The sequence below is a fragment of the Podarcis filfolensis genome (genome assembly GCF_964270895.1).
Source record: "Podarcis filfolensis genome assembly, chromosome: 2".
Taxonomy (NCBI): Eukaryota; Metazoa; Chordata; class Lepidosauria; order Squamata; family Lacertidae; genus Podarcis; species Podarcis filfolensis.
The window spans coordinates 40,334,821-40,352,748 of record NC_139605.1 but is presented as its reverse complement, the minus strand read 5'-3'; the positions used below and the strand labels follow the sequence as shown (position 1 = coordinate 40,352,748).

Genomic DNA, 17,928 nt, shown 5'->3' with positions numbered 1-17,928 from the left:
TAATTCTATAGTTTGCAATTTTCAGCTTCCTTGGATGGCTGCAAATTCCAGTATTATGAGAAACAGGTAAAGGTAAAGGTACCCCTGACCGTTAGGTCCAGTCGTGGACAACTCTGGGGTTGCGGCGCTCCTCTCGCTCTATAGGCCAATGAGCCGGCGTTTGTCCGCAGACAGATTCCGAGTCATGTGGCCAGCATGACTAAGCCGCTTCTGGAGAACCAGAGCAGCACACGGAAACACCGTTTACCTTCCCGCTGGAGTGGTACGTATTTACAGTGGTACCTCGGGTTAAGAACTTAATTCGTTTTGGAGGTCTGTTCTTAACTTGAAACTGTTCTTAACCTGAGGTACCACTTTAGCTAATGGGGCCTCCCGCTGCGTGATTTCTGTTCTCATCCTGAAGCAAAGTTCTTAACCCGAGGTACTATTTCTGAGTTAGCGGAGTCTGTAACCTGAAGTGCCTGTAACCCGAGGTACCACTGTATCTACTTGCACTTTGACGTGCTTTCAAACTGCTAGGTTGGCAGCAGGGAGCTCACCCCATCACGGGGATTCAAACCGCCGACCTTCTGATCGGCAAGCCCTAGGCTCTGTGGTGTAGACCAGTTTTTTCTTTTTCATACTGTGCATGGTTTTATACACCTCTATCACGTTCCCGTTTGCCTTTTCTCTAAACTAAAATGTTGTCACCTTTCTTTATAGGGAAGTTGCTCCATTCCCTTGATCAGTTTGGTTGTCCTTTTCGAGGCAAGGTAACCAGAACTGTTCACAGTATTTCAAGTGTCGTTGGCTAACCTGGGTCCCTCCAGATGCTCTTAACGACAACTTCTATCAGCCTGAGCTAGCATGGTCAATGATGATGGGTGTCTGTAGTCCAACATTTGGAGGACTGCGAATTAGGCATTCCTGCTCTAAAGCTATTCTTTATTTAACTCCAGTGCACAATGTTAGGATGCAAGGGGTCCATTTCAGGCATTATCTTCTAATTTTATTCTTCTCCATGCATAGAAGAGAGCTTAGGTTTTCAGGTCCGTTTTCAAAATGATTAGAGGTCCATTTACACCCATTTTCAAGTGAGAAGGAAAACGGTGCAAAACTATCACTTGTATGGAGATGGAGAAGGGCCTGGAGCTCTGCGGTTAGAGCACAAGTAAAGCAAACCCTGGCACTGCAGAGTAAAACAGCTGGAGGCGGCAGACAGGACAAAGGGTGAAGAAAGAACTGAGAGTGGAGGAGGGCTCTTTCCCCATCCTCCGGACCTGCTGGAAAACTCAACAAACCTGCTCCACCTGGAAATGGGTGTAGCTGAACGGGACAAAGTTGTGGGCAGCCTGAGAAGGCAGCATCCACCTTGGGCCTACAAGTCAAAGAGTCAGACTAGGGTGATGTCTGCTGTTTCAAAGAGCTCTTCCCATTGTGAGACTTTTGTGAGAACTTGTTGAACCCTGAGTGGGAACCCGGAAGCAGAGAGGGTGTGTCAGAAGGAAATGAACTGATATTTATATGTATCAGTAACTTTTGCTAATGTAACATTTCTATATGTAACGTTTTTGTAATACAGTAGTGTGTTTTAAGTCCCGTTGTTGCTTCAGTTTTTTTCACACCACTTAAAAAATATTATTTAATATATTAAGTGGTATAGAAATTAAATAAGCAATCAATGATTGCATGCAGGTAGCCCTAGGGAAAGATCCTTGTCTGAAGCCTTGGAGCAATTTTAGAATGAAAAATTAATGAATGCATTGGATATTTTGTGTTTTAAGGATAAAGCCCAGCTTGACCCCTTGACCCATTTGGGAAATGATGGAAGACGGAACAGGTACAGGCCTTGATGGCAACCCTATGCCCAATTACAGTCGTACCTTGGAAGCTGAACAGAGTCTGTTCCGGAAGTCCATTCAACTTCCAAAACGTTCAGAAACCAAAGCGCGGTTTCTGATTGGCTGCAGGAAGCTCCTGCAGCCAATCAGAAGGCATGGAAGCCACGCTAGATGTTTGGCTTCCGAAAATCGTTCAAAAACCAGAACACTCACTTCCAGGTTTTGATCGTTTGGGAGCAGATTTGTTCATGAGCCAAGGCATTCCGAGATCCAAGGTACGACTGTATTTGGAAGCAAGACCTACAGAGCTCATGAGACTTCTTGATTCAAGCTGACTCAAATGTCACCTTCACAATGTATTGCATGAGGCTAGCAAGCCACTTGCTCTTAGCTTGATCCACTCAATCTGAAATATGAGGGCAATATCTCACAGCTGATGGTTAAGGCTTATGTCAGCGGAACAGGGAGAGAAACAGTTTTCAGCAATTCTTCATCTGTCTGTAACCACGCCTGTTCTGCGGCATCTTCCAACCCTGTGCAGTAGATCTGTGGAGAGGGAACTGCTGAAAATAGCTTCCCTCCCCATTCCATTGACAGAAGCCACACCAGCAGTTGAGTAACACTGTTGGATACAACACAGTGTTGTAAAAATTACAAGGAATGCCAAGTCTCATTTTTCAAGGGGGGTAGGAAAGATGAAGCCCATAGCACAATGCACCAGCAGGCAAAACTGGAGAGATCACTATAAAACATGGTTTGCACCTTTATGCATGTTATGATCTGTTTTAAAGTTCAACCTTTTCAAAATGGGGAGGGGGTAGAAAGGAAAAATGCAGTATTTGCCTTGGAGATATTGGAATGAAAACTGGTGTGGCCATTTTCACAGAGAAACCCAAGCATCACCTCATTTTCAAGAGCACCTTGAGCAAGCACTTCCTCTTAAACTCTTAATTCAAGTCCCTCATTTAGGCTGTACCTATCAAAACAACCATGATGACTCCGGTCACAGAAAGCAAGATGCACAGAAGTGTGTTATTAACTTATTTTTTAAGGATCAATTGTCCAAAGTATATCCAGGCTGAAATAGGAGGATCCAGTTCAATTGCAGTCATTGAAAAACTCTGCTTTGGCACCTACAAATCTGAACCCACACCTGCCCTTGTAATAGCCACCAGCTGCTTTGAACTGCCCGCAGCATATTTACAGTACATTTGAGTACTCTCCTCCACACTGTTAGCAAGGCTGTTCTGTCAAATGAACACTGGTTGAATGGTATGGCTCAGAGGCCAAGAACTCTGGTGCCTGCTTGTTCTTGTCTGGGGAAGATGGCCTTTGTCAAGGTAGAAACAGTCATATTTTAAATGCCAGTTAAGAAATCTAGGCAGACAGATACGGACCGGCAGTAGAAGAGAATCTTTCAGCCCCATCCCTTTTCAAGTGGGAGCAAGGCAAGTATCACCTTGACAAAGGGAAAATTTATTTGCAGGCTTCCTTTTATACCAAGTGTTTTTATTTGGTCCTATACAATACACACAAAACACCTTACAACCACCAATATATCCTAACAGAAGTTGAGTTTTTAAGGAATTTTAAAGATGGGGCAAAACTCCTTAAAGACTTTATGGCTACTTCTCCTATTTGGTAGGAGTTGTCCTGGAAATAAGCAAAAGCCATTAGGCCTCCAGAGAAATGCCATCACTGCTCTCCAGCTAGGTTCGTGAGAGATAGGGAAGGTATTTCTAAGGCTGGCGTCAACGTGCATGATTTGTAGTCAAGTGTTCCAGAAAAAAAGTTGGTAAAAAAAGTTGTTCTGGAGCGATATGCAAGTTTTATAAGCAGCAGCTTTTGTGTATTCTTCAGCAAGCAGGATGACTGTAGCACTCATAGCTGCTAGAACAGAACTTATTTAACGTGATGGCAGATAAGAACTTTTAAAAGTTTGGTAACCTCCAGGAAGAATACTGTAGCACACTGTTCTTCTCAGGATATAAGAATACAGACAACATCCATCTTGGAAATGTCAGGCTTTCTGTGTGGAATTACTCGTAAAAGGTCAGTGTTTGTTCAATGTACAATTCTGAGGCTTGATTATTTCTTCCCATGAAGCAGGCCTGATGTGAGTTTTCTACTGACAGAAAGAACATATCACCTGCAAAAGTGAGGCAACAGTCAGAAGCCAACAGTCTGTACTGAAGCACAAGACCCAGAGTACCTGACGAGATATCTGGCAGTCCCAAAATTTGTAGTACCCTGGAGGAAGAGTGAAGAAATGTACTCATGACAAGTAATAGATAGGTGCTGTGATGATGGGTGGGAAAGATCTCTCTCGCTACCAAAGAGATAGGGAGAAATCCAACATCACACAGACAGACATGACTTCCCCTTCTCCCAGCAGTCCTCCTGGACCCAATTTTGGGAGTGCATGGGGAGTAGGGAAAGGGATGTTCCACATGGAAAGGATGAAGTCCACTGCACAAGTGAGCCAACACCATTGGATGTCACTCAATTGTGCCACTTTAAACTGCAGTTGGAAAAGCTCGAGAAATCCTGGGATAGGACCAGGGGAGAGGGAGAGGCAGAGAAGAGTAAATAACCAAAACTAAACCAGATTTTAGAAGTTGCTTCCAGCAATAATTAACAAAAAAACCCTTCTTTTCTAAAAAGTTTTTTTTTTGCACATTTTCCATCGATTTATAAAACATTAACTGAATATTAACAAAGTCTGAACCAAAGGAATGTGCTTTGGAAAACATTAAAATAAGTGTTCCTATTAATGCAGTGTGCCCATGTTACTATGCCGCTGTTAATCTTTTCACCTGATTTTTTAAAAATCCTAGAACACTCTTCATACTCCCCTAGGGTCCATGGGACAATGCATTTAGAAGAGAAGCGCTCCCATGCTGCCAACTTCGCTTTGCTCCTTTACAAAGATTTCAAAGTACTGGTAAATGATAGTAACAGCCAACAAGATTCCTGTGCCTGATCCAATTGCCCCAAGGAAGTCTGCCAGCACAGAGAGAGCACCAATGCAGAGGCCACCAAATGCAGCTGCTGTAGGAATGTATCTGACAAGAGACACAATGGGAAGGAAATAAATTAGATATTAAGAGACATTACTAGCATCTTCAGGCACAGCTAACACCGAGTCAGTGGAAAAAAATGTTTTGTAGGTCTAGATAGTTAAGACACAGGGGAAGAATCCAGAGAAAGATAACTATTCATCAAACTGCAACAATATTAAGACTGCTTGGGTCATCCCCCCATACATCTTTTAGGTATGTGACTTAAGGAGGCACTTCAAATATGACCCTTTGCTTATATTTTGCACTTGTGTGTCACAGTAATGCTGTGTAAAGCAGTAAGAAAACTATGAAGGTAAACCCTGATTTTCTGTAGCCTCAGGATCACTACAAAAGGATAGTGCTCATTAAAGTCAGCAAACAATGAAGCTAGAAACAAAAATGAAATTTGGTATTCTCAGGAATTAACAGAGGCTCTTATATAGCTAGGATCTTGATGGCATGCAAAAAAAACCTTTAAAAAATCAAAACTACAACACTGCAAGAGCGTTAGAACACTGCAAGCATAATGGCCTCAGTCCAGTAAACCTGAAGGAGCGTCTCCACCCCCATAATTCAGCCCAGACACTGAGGTCCAGCACCAAGGGCCTTCTGGTGGTTCCCTCATAGTCAGAAGTGAGGTTACAGGGAACAAGGCAGAGCGCCTTCTCAGTAGTGGCGCCTGCCCTGTGGAATGCCCTCCCATCAGATGTCAAGGAAATAAACAACTATCCGACTTTTAGAAGACATCTGAAGGCAGCCCTATTCAGGGAAGTTTTTAATGTCTGATGTTTTATCACTTTTTTATTATTATCATTAATTCTGCTGGGAGCCGCCCAGAGTGGCTGAGGAAACCCAGCCAGATAGGCGGGGTATAAATAAATTATTGACTGAATATAGCATTATAATCATAATGAATCTCTGCATGTTTGTAACTCACCTGTTGAGTTCATGAACCATAGAGGTTTCTCTATGACCCCTCATAACCATCTGCTGCTCTTTCAGTTGTTTAGCAACCTGCATTGGCCAAACAGAGAAAAGAAGCTTAGATCTTTTTACAGTCAGTTAGTAAGATGAACTGCCTATAAATGAGAAACAAGAGATTTTAATGCTCCTCATTTAAGGACTATTAAAAATGGCAAGGCTGGACTTTTGTTGTAGCAATATTACAAATATTTCTGGAAACCAAACTAAAAAGATATACAAGTTGATGAGAGGCATGTCTCAATATCTGCCCATGGAAAGCAGACCATCTTTTCAGGTAACCTCAAGAGAATGGTTTGCAATAAGAAATGAACTATGAACGTTCACAAGCTAAAACATGAAAGAATCGTCTCCATGTTAAGGACGAGCTTTTGTGGGTCTAAACCCATTTTGTTCAAGGCAAGCTCATGGCTGTACCCTCTTTTGTTAAACAGACAACCTAGAAAGATACCAGACTTAGCTTAGGAAGATGAACAGCTTAGGCAGGGAGTGACATTTTGAGCAAGAGGGAGGTATCTTGGAGTCATGTTTTGAAACTAAAAATGCTTGCCAGTATCCTATTCTCCTTAGTCAAATCTGATCCTTCCAAAAATATATTTAGTGACAATAGAATGCTAGACACAGAACTAACTGCACCTTCTGCTAAATGACAAAGCAAGGGAAGCATTATGGCTTTTCAACAGGGAGGAGAGAAGCACCCAGAGCTGCAGGGTCAATGTTATTTACTTACATCTTTGGCAGAAGAGCCAGACACTTCAATCCAAGTTTTAGAAAAGAAAGCACAGGAACCCAACATGAACACAATGTAAACAACTGCATGGACAGGATCTTCCAGAACAGAAGTAAATGACTCCGGAGGCGACAGGTAATAACAGAGACCACCGACGGGGTATGAACGGGCGGGACCACCAGACGAAGTATCCTGCAATGAAAGTGGACAGTTCGGATTGTGCCTTAAGAGGACAGGTATTATGCAGCCACCAGAGGTCACTTTTATGCCCACAGAATTCAAATATAGGTTTAAACCTGCATAGGTTTCTTCATGTGTATGTTGAGAAACTCTATTATAGCTACTGCAAGACAAGTGCTAAATATAGGAGCTGGCAAGGACACAAAAAGCCAGCAAGGCATGGTATGAAAGCCACTTGGCTCCTAAAACAAACCTTACACGTTCATCACTCACAACACAATCCTATGCTTGCCTACTGAAAATTGTTCCATGGGGTTCAGTGTGATTTATAGTTTTATACTCATTCATAGTTTTAATTCTATATATGTTTAATTGTTTTTAATGATGCTTTTTTCCTATGTTTTTAGCGATTCTTGTTTTTACCTGTAAGCCGCCTTGAGGTGGGGTATAAAGAAAGATATAAATATAGAATAATAATTTACTTTCAGATGTGTATAAAACTGCAGTCTGAGTCTTCCTGTGAGCACCTTCATGCTAAAAAAACTAGGGCTGTGCATGGACCCCCAATCTGATTTGTGGGATCAATGTGTTAACCTGATTTCACCCAGCCCAATCCAGCCCAGCCCACCCCAGCTCTAGAAAATGCTCATCCATGGAAATCCCATTGACTTGCATTAAGAAATAAAGCCAGCCAAAATTGGATTGTGCTTTCACATTGCAGCATGAAAGTTGGCAACAAGTTAGCCTCTACAAAGGTGATTTATCTTGCCGAACAGGTATTTCCTAGCATGACCTCCCTGGTGTTAGCCCTTGACTGGGAGCATTAGGTGTGAATATAATAAAGCTCAGTTCTGTTCGTACACCTATCCCCTGAGCCTATCTCAGCATCTTCTTTATAAGGTGTTTTAGTGAATTCTGTTTTAATTTTGGAAACATGGCGACACTGAGTTTGGCTTTTGAGAGTAGTTTCTTCTTCTGGGTTGCCCTTTTTTTTTAATGGGTCATCTTGGGAAAGGGGAAATTGCTCCAGGACTAGCCCAACCTGCCCCATAGTCACTGCAAAAACCCCTGAATCACCCCAATTCAGCTCATGATTTATACTTTGTACAGAGTCAGTGTACAAGCCCGAATAAAAAGCAGATTTTATGTTTAAAGCTGCAAGATCAAGGACAGATCTTACCAAGCGGATACTTACAGACCAAGTGCCCAACAGGCTGACCAGTAAGTTGCCACTGAAACGAGCGGAGAGCATCTGGGAGATCACATATAAATTGGACACCAGTGCAGATTGAAGGATGATGGGAATATTGGAGGTGTAGAAGAGTTTGATTGGGTAAGTGTTATACTGGCCACGGTAGCGGGCAGATTTTATAGGGAGATCCACTCTGAAACCCTGCAGGTTGCAAAAGTGAGTGTTAAATACAAAAACAAACACTTCTTAGTAACAGTGCACTTGAAGAGAACCTAAAAACCTTCAGTAATCTCGGAGCTCTTCAACATTCCACCCTGACTTGCTTGCACAAAATTTGCACAGTGGTTAAAGATTGCTGCTTACTGAGCAATCGTTCTGATTTGTTTGCATGGAAGTTATGTGATACCATCCAGCATCATTCACACTTCCCAGTGCATTAGGGTTGTTTTTAAAAGAGAATGTTACGCAGGAGCATCAAATCTCCTTTAATAGTGCAATTCTTTCTCCCCCCCCCCCCCATTAAAATAACTTGGGAGCAGAATGCTTTTTAGAAGCAAAGAGAAACACTTTGCGTAGGAGGGTCTATTAAGGCATTAAGGCCAATATGAATACACTTGCTGTGGCCATAGCATGCTTTGCTGTTATTTATAGAGTGCTATTAGCCTAAGTAGGTAGGGCTTTCCAAATTTAGGTACGCAACAGGCTGCTCCCCTAAGGAACTAGCAATCTAAAACAGTACAGAAAAAAAGGGAGAGAATGGGTAAATCCCACTACAATATTTATAGCTTGGATAAAGTTGCAAATGATTAAGAGGATGTCAAAGGCCATAAAGAAAGGGTCTTATGAGGATTAGTTTGGATGAACTTATGAGAAACAAGGGCCAAAAGATAACGTGGATGAAAGCCACTGATGGCTTTAAAAAATTAGGCCTTGGAAACTGGTAGAAACAGAGTTTAAACTCAGGAACATTTTGAACAATACTTAGGATGCAGTCACAAATGTAACAAGCACTCTGTTAGCAAGCAGCTATTGTTGTCATCTTGCTTAGATTTAAGTAACATTCCATAATTCTACTTGCCTGGAAGTAGATGACAACTGCAAAGACAAATATGGTGGCAATCAGGTTCATGAGGTTGGGGAGGTTCTGACGGTAAAAGGCTTCCCTGAGAGCTCTGACTTTATCTGTGCGAGTAGCCAGCAGATGGAACAGGGCAATGATGGCTCCTTCAAATTCCATGCCTTAAAGTGAGAGATGATAGAGAGATGCTTAGTTGCAGATAATTTGACATTTATTAGTTTGACTTTTGAACCAATTGTATAAAATTTGTAATAATTTATTTTAAAAGGTTATAAACTGCTTTTCACCAGTGTGGTCCTAGAGTAGTTTACAATGCAATTAAGCCAACAAACACACAAAATGCAGTTAAAAACCAGAATATACCACAGGAAAGCAATCATAACCTCCAGAGCAGATTAGCAGATCATTGAAAGGTCTGAGGGGAAAAAGACTGTCTTCCATAGCTTAGTCAAGTTGCATCAATGATATAATGGGGAGAATGCCAGATACTGGGCACAATCACTGAGAAAGCCCCCTCCAAACTGATCTAACAGCCCAGGCAGTGATAACATAGGAGGGACTAAACGTTCTTACTTGCAGCTACTAACAATCATTGCTTACAGAGCTACATTACCCCCTCTAACCATGCATTAACATCACACACAAAAATGAAACTCATTGAAGCAGTCATCTTAAAACTTGAGTTTACAAAGGAAAGAATGAACTCTTCTTTATATTCAATTTATTGCATAGCAAAAAAAAAGCCTAAGTAAAGGTCCCTGGATTTAATGCAGGGAGGGTACCAAAAAACCGCAAGTGAGAAATAGTAAAGTAGCTTCCCCAGTCAGTCAATTCTTTGGAGAAGTGAGACCTCCAATAAAATGAACATCCTCACCTCCAAAAAGAAGCAATCCTGCTCAGGGTTCCAGCCAGCCAGTCAAGATACTGTTAATTGTTAATTGTTCAGGCAAACCAGTTCACTCCCCACTCTCAAGTCTTCCATCTCTTTTCCAATTGACACTCAACATTTTGTGGCTTCGGAGGAATACTGACGCCCTTATTGTACTGGTGTGCATTTGTATGTGTTTAGGTTTTTTAACATTTTCCCAAAGAATACCCAACTTTTGATCCAATCCACAGGGGCACCGAGTCACTTAACTGAGGAACTGATATGCTTCCAGTGAAACAAAGAACACGCATGTATGAGGTTACCTCGGCCAGTGTTTACTGTGGTTGGGCTGAATGCCTTCCAGACAATAGTCTCACAGATGTTAGTGGCAATGAAGAGGGAAATGCCAGAACCAAGACCATACCCCTTTTGCAGAAGTTCATCCAAGAGAAGAACGATCAATCCAGCCACAAAAAGCTGCAAAACCAAACATGAATTATTTTCCAGAGTCACCACAACCATACCTGATCAATCACTTTAATAGAGGGGCTGCGAAATAAAAAGTGTCAGTGCTTTCTGTAAATGTCTGCTTATGCAGCACACATGACAATTACCTGTTTTAATCTTTGATTTATACTTTTTGACATAGTTATTACTGAAAGCATAAGTACACAAGTCAGAGATTCATGAACTGAAGTTCCTTTGTACGTGAGGTAAATAAAGAGCATTATGTAAACCCAACTTTCTAAGCTGTTCCTAACTTGGCTGCAGCTAAGGATTTTCGGGGGGTGGGCAGGCAAAGTTGATTGTACAATACAACTTTTACACCTTATAAGTAATTTTTTAGCTCTTGGATTGGTTGTTAGATTTCATGCACAGCTATTGGTCAACTGTGCTGCATGTATTGTTTGTTAGCTCTCCCACAGCATCTATGTTTAGCATGTATATGAAATGATGGTCAATCTCCCTTATAGAAGGGGAAGAAGTCAGAGTGCAGCTCCAAACACTAACCAATAAGTCAAGGGCAGGGAAGCTGTGGCTGTCAATGTTTTTGGGACTACAACTTCCACTATATTGGATCACTGGCTGGCTGGGGTAGATAGGAGGAGTTCAACAGCATCTCAAGGGGTTTCCCTTCCCTGCAATAAAGCAACAGCTGTGCAGATACTGAATCCCTGTTTTCCTATTATTATTCCTAGACCACATACACCACCATCACTTGAGCTACACTGGCTCAGCTCACACAATATGACTTTGATGGCCCAGGTGCACAAAAGCAGCAACACAGGTCTAAATAATTTATAGTGAACCCAATGCTTAAAAGCCCTTTGGCCATAAACAGAAGAGATGTACTAATGTTCCAAAGCAAATACTGTAACAACCCATAGTCTACAAACCAGCATACAGAAGGTGAATTGAACTGTTACTCTGAAGATCAATATGGCATGAAAATTCTCACATTGTGTCAAGCCAAATGTTAGTACAGTTCAGATATCCTATTTTGGCAAGACTGGTCAACATACGTAGCAAGGAATCACTCTGAAGTAGGATGCCGTTAAGTCATCCTCCATTTGTTCCTAGATTCTAGCAACCAGCTCTGGGAGATTTCCATTCCTAGACATCATGGCTAACAGCTGGTCTTCTATAATAGTAATAATAATTTATTATTTATACCCCGCCCATCTGGCTGGGTTTCCCCAGCCATGCTGGGTGGCTATCAACAGAATACTAATAATACAAAACCGATAAAACATCAAACATTAAAAACTTCCCTATAAATTTATCCATAAGATTTATGAGGAACCTAGAAGCTAACTACACACTCAATATATCTAGAGATGCAAGGCTTCTATAAAGAATACCATGCCTAATAAAAGGGACGCAGATGACACTGTGGTCTAAACCACTGAGCCTTTTGGGCTTGCTGATCGGTGGTTCAAATCCGCACAATGGGGTGAGCTCCCGTTGCTTTGTCCCTGTTTCTACCAACTTAGCAGTTCGAAAGCACACCAGTGTAAGTAGATAAATAGGTACCACTGTGGCAGGAAGATAAACGGTGTTTCTGTGTGCTCTGACTTCCGTCACAGTGTTTTGTTGTGCCAGAAGCGATTTAGTCATGCTAGCCACATGACCAGGAAAGCTGTCTGTGAACAAAGGCCTGCTCCCTTGTCCTGAAGCGAGATGAGCGCTGCACCCCATAGTTGCCTTTGACTGAATTTAACTGTTCAGGGGTCCTTTACAAAAAATTTTTTAGCCATGCTTAATAATGAAGCGTCAGGATGATTGGCAAATGCATTCTAGATTCAATTAATATACTGCAAGGACAAGTAGGAGATAAAGCAGTGTGCTTAACTTTAAAATGATGGTGTCTGTAGAAGCTCAACTGAACCACAGATCTCCTAGATCCACTCAATGAGTAGTCCAATACAAGAAATAAATAAATTACCTGAATGGTAATCAGCAGACAGATTCCAGCTCCCATCTCTGATGGGTCTCCATACATCCCCGTCATTACATAAACGATAGATTGGCCAATGGTGATAATCATGCCGAACACTGAGGAGTGAATCCACAAGAAAAGACTGAATTAACCTAGTCTCCAATTACCCGAGAGGATACAATTCATCAGTATCTGCATAAGGCATTAAGCCAATCCAGATGGCAAGCTCTGTAATGTCTCCTGATACTTACATTTCTGTGCCCCATTGAACAGAGCTCTGTCTTTTGGCGTATCCCCAACTTCAATTATTTTGGCACCAGCCAGCAACTGCATGATGAGACCAGAGGTGACAATGGGAGAAATGCCCAGCTCCATCAGTGTGCCTGTTGGATGTGGAAATCAGAATGACAGATAAACGGTAAGGAAAAAAACATAGTTTTCCTGCCAACCTTCCCAGCTAGTCACTGCACATGTAGAGAGGGCCAAAGATGTGCACTGTGGAGGGGAAAGCATTTGGATCATAACTGAAGCTCCACTCATTTCCAGATGATTCATCATTCTTCTGCATCTTTGTCTCACAGTCAGCAACCCAGACCCCAAACAGCAACACAAAGACAATACAATAATTCTGGAACATAGGTGAGGAAGGACTACTGAAAAACATGTATGAATTATGTCAAAGCCACTTGAAATTTTATGAGCACTATCACATTTACATATTCCCATTTTTATACTATAGCATCATCATGGTCATGGAGATGAGCCAAAATTCCATTTTCCAATTTCAATATCCAGGCCATGGTTCAGTCAGTTATGCACATTGATGTTTCACAGTTTTCAATGGGCAAGTTAGGTAGTTGCTCAGTTCTCTAACAATGAAGTCAGTGGCACCTCAAAATGCTTAAGTCAGTGGTAAGATCCACTCGGTTTTGCTACTTAGTATTTAAGTATAAAATTTCACAGCAGATAGCAGTGTCATTTGCTAAGTGAGACATTCTTACCTCTGTTTGAAGCCAAAATTACTCTCATCCAATAGAATGGATCTGCCGAGTCTGATGACATAATACCAAACAGGGGAATCTGAATTTCCAAGAGAAGACAATTACATTAACACAGGCTTAGCTCCCTGGATTTGGTTTAAATTTTAAATTTAAAGGAAAGTTTGAAATAATGTAATATGCATACCTGGCAACAAACCAAAAATATGAAGAGGGTGATAGCTGTCCATAGTACTTTTTCTTTAAACTGGATCTACAGAAGGAAATGTAATTATAAAAGAAATCACTACCACCATGTGTTTGGGGCTAGAAGAATTTGTTAAAATACAAGCCTTAGGTTCACTGAAAACAAGGTGGAGAAACGGTACCATGGCAAAAGAAAACATAACCAGGACTTCAGATGAATATAAATTTATTTTCCAGTTGCTTGGTAACATTTGAGCATAGAATTGCTAATGCTGTACTCTTGTACATATGTTGTACAGTCCCTTAGCTGGGAATCCAACACATGTGCTTAAGTTACAGACATGCCTGCACAAATGTACAAGGTAACATATGGCAACATTTAGCAATCTGACTGTATTCAACGTATACAGCTTTCTTAACACTGGACAGCAGACCAAGGGGCCAGCTGAAGGTTCAACCCCCTGCTTTCCATAAATAGCATCACAGCAAGGGGGAAGATCAGCTTGGCCCCATCCATCAGTCAGGGGAAGAGCAGCAGCAGAGGTTGCCCACCCCCCTCTTCCCTAAGAGCTCAGCTCCAAATGCCTTGGAATCGGAGAGCCTCTGTCATTGGTCAGTGGAACAAGGGCTGGTGAGTTAGTTGCAGCACTTCAACCCAAGCAAGACCAACAGTAAGAGGAGATCAGACTGGCTATAAATGCCAACTTACAACTCACTAACTTGTTTTTACACTGCCAAACTGATCTCCTTTCCATACCTTTCCCCTTCATTCAAGTGCATTTTCTGTTATAAAGCCTGAAAGCAGTATCTTTCTGTCATTTTAACTATGCAAGCTGTTTTGAGAGACAATATTTGTCTGAAAAGTAGAATAAAATATAATATAACAACCTCTCCTCTTAGCAGTAACTCCTGCAAATATTGATTTAATAATAATAATAATAATAATAAATTTTATTTATATTCCGCCCTCCCCAGCCGAAGCCGGGCTCAGGGCGGCTAACAACAATCAAATAATCAATCAAATAATCCAACATTCTAAAAATATTTCATTATAAAAATTAATTAAAATCAAGTTGATGGCAACCATTAAGCAAAATTCTGTGCAGGTTGCCAGAGGAGGGAGTCAGGCTGCGCCCTGACCAAAGGCCTGGTGGAACAACTCTGTCTTGCAGGCCCTGCGGAAAGATGTCAGGTCCCGCAGGGCCCTAGTCTCTTGTGACAGAGCGTTCCACCAGATTGGAGCCGCAGCCGAGAAGGCCCTGGCTCTAGTTGAGGCCAGCCTAACCTCTCTGAGGCCTGGGACCTTCAGGATGTTTTTATTTGCAGACCGTAGGTTTCTCTGTGGGGCATACCAGGAGAGGCGGTCCTGTAGGTACGAGGGTCCTAGGCTGTATAGGGCTTTAAAGGTTAAAACCAGCACCTTAAACCTGATCCTGTACTCCACCGGGAGCCAGTGCAGCTGGTATAGTACCGGATGAATGTGGTCTCGCAGCGAAGACCCCATAAGGAGTCTCGCCGCAGCATTCAGCACCCGCTGGAGTTTCTGGGTCAGTCTCAAGGGCAGCCCCACGTAGAGCGAGTTACAATAATCCAGTCTGGAGGTGACCGTTGCGTGGATCACAGTGGCTAGGTCAGGGCGAGAGAGATAAGGGGCCAACTGCTTAGCTTGGCAGAGATGAAAAAATGCCGCCTTTGTTATAGCTGTAATCTGCGCCTCCATAGAGAGGGAGGTATCGAAGATTACACCCAAACACTTAACGGACGGTGCTGGCATTAATTGCACCCCCGCAAGAGATGGGAGTTGCCCCCTCAATCCCCTATCGTCCCGTCCCAGCCAGAGGACCTCTGTCTTCGAAGGATTTAAACTTCAACCGGCTCCCACGTAACCATCCAGCCACAGCTTCCAGACATCTGGTCAGTGTGTCTGGGGCCGAGTCAGGATGGCCATCCATCAACAGATAGAGTTGGGTGTCATCGGCATACTGATGGCAACCCAGCCCAAAACTTCGGACAAGCTGGGCGAGGGGGCGCATAAAGATGTTGAAAAGCATCGGGGAGAGTATCGCACCCTGAGGCACTCCACACACCAAGGAGTGGCGCGATGACAATTCCCCCCCAAGCGCCACCCTCTGTCCCCGACCAGAGAGAAACGAGCGCAGCCATTGAAGGACTGTGCCCTGGATTAAGGATACTTACCTTTCTTTCTGGCTTTTGGATCTCAGGTAAGATAACACAGAAGGGCTTGATTACTTCAAGAAATTTAACTGTGAAAAAAGGTATGAAAAGAGAACAGATATATGGATTTCACAAGGTCCTTAGCAGTCAATTTATGAGCCAGGGCGTTAGGCTTGAACCTAGAAGTCCCAAATTTAAACCTTGCCCAGCCACTAACCTATATGATAACCCTGAGTAAATCACAGTGAACCTTCATTCCCTGTCTGATCAAAGGCTCAGGACTGGCACAACCCTATTTCCCACTCGCACTCCGATGGAGATCCTATGCATTGAGGTGGCTATACTTTCAGAATCTTATTTCCAAACTAAAAGGCTACTTTCACTATAATCACTGCTGGTGCTAGCATCATTTTGAAACTTCACATGTATTAAAACTAGTGCTTATCATGCAAGCAACCCAACAATGCCATTTTTAAAAATGCATTTTTACTAGGCATGTTATCAAATTTTGCTTTTGTCTTTTCCTAGAAGCAGAACTAAGAAGAGCAGTATAAATGAAGCTGCCAGATAATAAGGAAAGGCTATTCAATAGTAGCACAGATGAAAATCTAAGAAATTAAAATTGCCTTGTACTTCCATGAAAAGACTGCCCAAACTCACATATTTCAATAGTGTGCTAAGAGAATGAAAGGTGTTAATGCCGTTAGTGTAAAACCAAATTTAAAGTTCAAATAAAAGGAATGCCCCCCAAATACACAACCCACCTTAGTGGCCACCCCATCACACTATCAAGTGGAAAGCACAGTACAATGGAAAACACATTTCCCATAGCAGTGATGTGGCAAGAAATTGGCCATCATCACATTACAGCCACAGTTATTTTGAAGGAATGCAAACAGATAGCAGGAGCAGCCCACTGTGGCTTCCACTGTGGGTCATTGTGCCCTCTTTACACTTAAACGGCACACAGCGTGAAAAACATGTTTGCACTGGGAAGCATGAGGCAAAAAGAGAAGGAAAGAGTTATCTTCACACAAGGGTCACAATCAGATACGTGTGTAAAAGAAGAATGATTTCTGCATATTGTAAGCAATATCTGAAAGAGTTTCCCTCCCAATAAAGAGCATTATATTGTACTTGAAACGTTATGGTTACGCAACCCCTGAGCTGCTTTTTTTTTAAACACATTATTATTCTAAGCCATTCAGAAAAATTGTGTTTACAGGGTGGCACTGCAATGAAAAGGACAAAATGCTTCCATAATCCAGACTGCATTGTGTCAATTTATTAGCTGATTCTAGCTTCCCATATAAAATACTTACTAGCTTCTCATATCTATATATGTATAGAAGAGTCCCCCTGGGTGTCAAACAAACCCATTTAAGCCGAACCTCGGGCACACTCTGCGACCTTAGGGCTGGCTGGCGCTTTCCTCATCTGGAGGGCAGGGCGGGGCGGGGGGGGGTGAGGATCCCTCATCGGGGTGGGGGGCAACGCCGAATTTGCCATTCCAGGCCGGCGCTGCAACGATCACGAAGAGAGCGAACGTGGATCGTTTTAAGGGGCGGCCACGTAAGCCTCCGCGTCTAAACAGTGCCGGGTGAGGGCCACCCCCCCAGCGCAGTTCTGGCAGGGCAGAGGCACGTAACGGGCAACTGATCCCCCGTAACGAAGCTGACAGTTCCCGCACCTGCCGTTGAATCCTCCCAGTTTCGAGGGGAGTTGTCCTCCTCCTCCACCACCAGCAGCCTCCCTCCCCAGCCGCCATTTCGTCTCCCTGCCCCTGACGGAAGCGCTCCGACCTCCCTGCAGCCGCCTCGCCCCTCGCGCCCCCGCTCTTCGCGGGCGCCCTCCGCTTCTCGCCCGCCACGGCGGCGGCGGCGTCTGCGGCAGGACCGGCTCTCCGCCTTCCCTCCCTCAAGCAGCGACGCCGATACTCACTCCCCATCTTGGGCGCTCTCGACGCGGAAAAGGGAAGGACCAAGCAGGAGCGCAGACTCCAGGCTCCTTTCTCGGAGAGACACGTCAGTTACTTGAGCCTTCCCGGCCTCCTTCCGCTTCCTGCCACGCACCGCCCCCCCTCCCGCACCTCGCCCGCGCGCTAACAGGCAGGCATATCCACGCAGGCGCAGTAGAGACTTCCTCCTCTTTCTCCAACGGCTCTAGTGACCTTCCCCACACATAGGACTACAGTTCCCAGCGCCCTCCGAGGCCTTGC

The 17,928-nt window shown here is 43.3% G+C and overlaps 1 protein-coding gene and 1 long non-coding RNA gene across 2 annotated transcripts in view; one reads left to right on the top strand and one right to left on the bottom strand.

The window, feature by feature from the left end:
* The window catches only part of LOC310757703, a 421,645-nt gene that overhangs the window by 388,932 nt on the left and 14,785 nt on the right, over nucleotides 1-17,928 (top strand). The gene's annotated exons all lie outside the window — the stretch shown is intronic.
* On the bottom strand, nucleotides 3,309-17,873 carry SEC61A1 (SEC61 translocon subunit alpha 1). Its single transcript, XM_083603087.1, has 12 exons — nucleotides 17,652-17,873; nucleotides 15,732-15,799; nucleotides 13,537-13,602; nucleotides 13,353-13,431; nucleotides 12,603-12,734; nucleotides 12,358-12,467; nucleotides 10,235-10,388; nucleotides 9,044-9,204; nucleotides 7,969-8,166; nucleotides 6,594-6,785; nucleotides 5,820-5,896; nucleotides 3,309-4,885 (listed from the first exon to the last, which is right to left on the bottom strand). Exons 1-12 carry the CDS (start codon nucleotides 17,656-17,658, stop codon nucleotides 4,699-4,701), a joined length of 1,431 nt encoding a protein of 476 aa, XP_083459213.1. The 5' UTR covers nucleotides 17,659-17,873; the 3' UTR covers nucleotides 3,309-4,698.

Bases quoted from the DNA above. Each gene is read 5' to 3' on its own strand.
- SEC61A1 (XM_083603087.1), bottom strand. The intron at 12,735-13,352 runs GTAAGAATGTCT...CACATCCAACAG, and splicing joins AATTTTGGCTTCAAACAGAG to GCACACTGATGGAGCTGGGC. The intron at 10,389-12,357 runs GTAATTTATTTA...TTGGTTTTGCAG, and splicing joins GTCTGCTGATTACCATTCAG to CTTTTTGTGGCTGGATTGAT.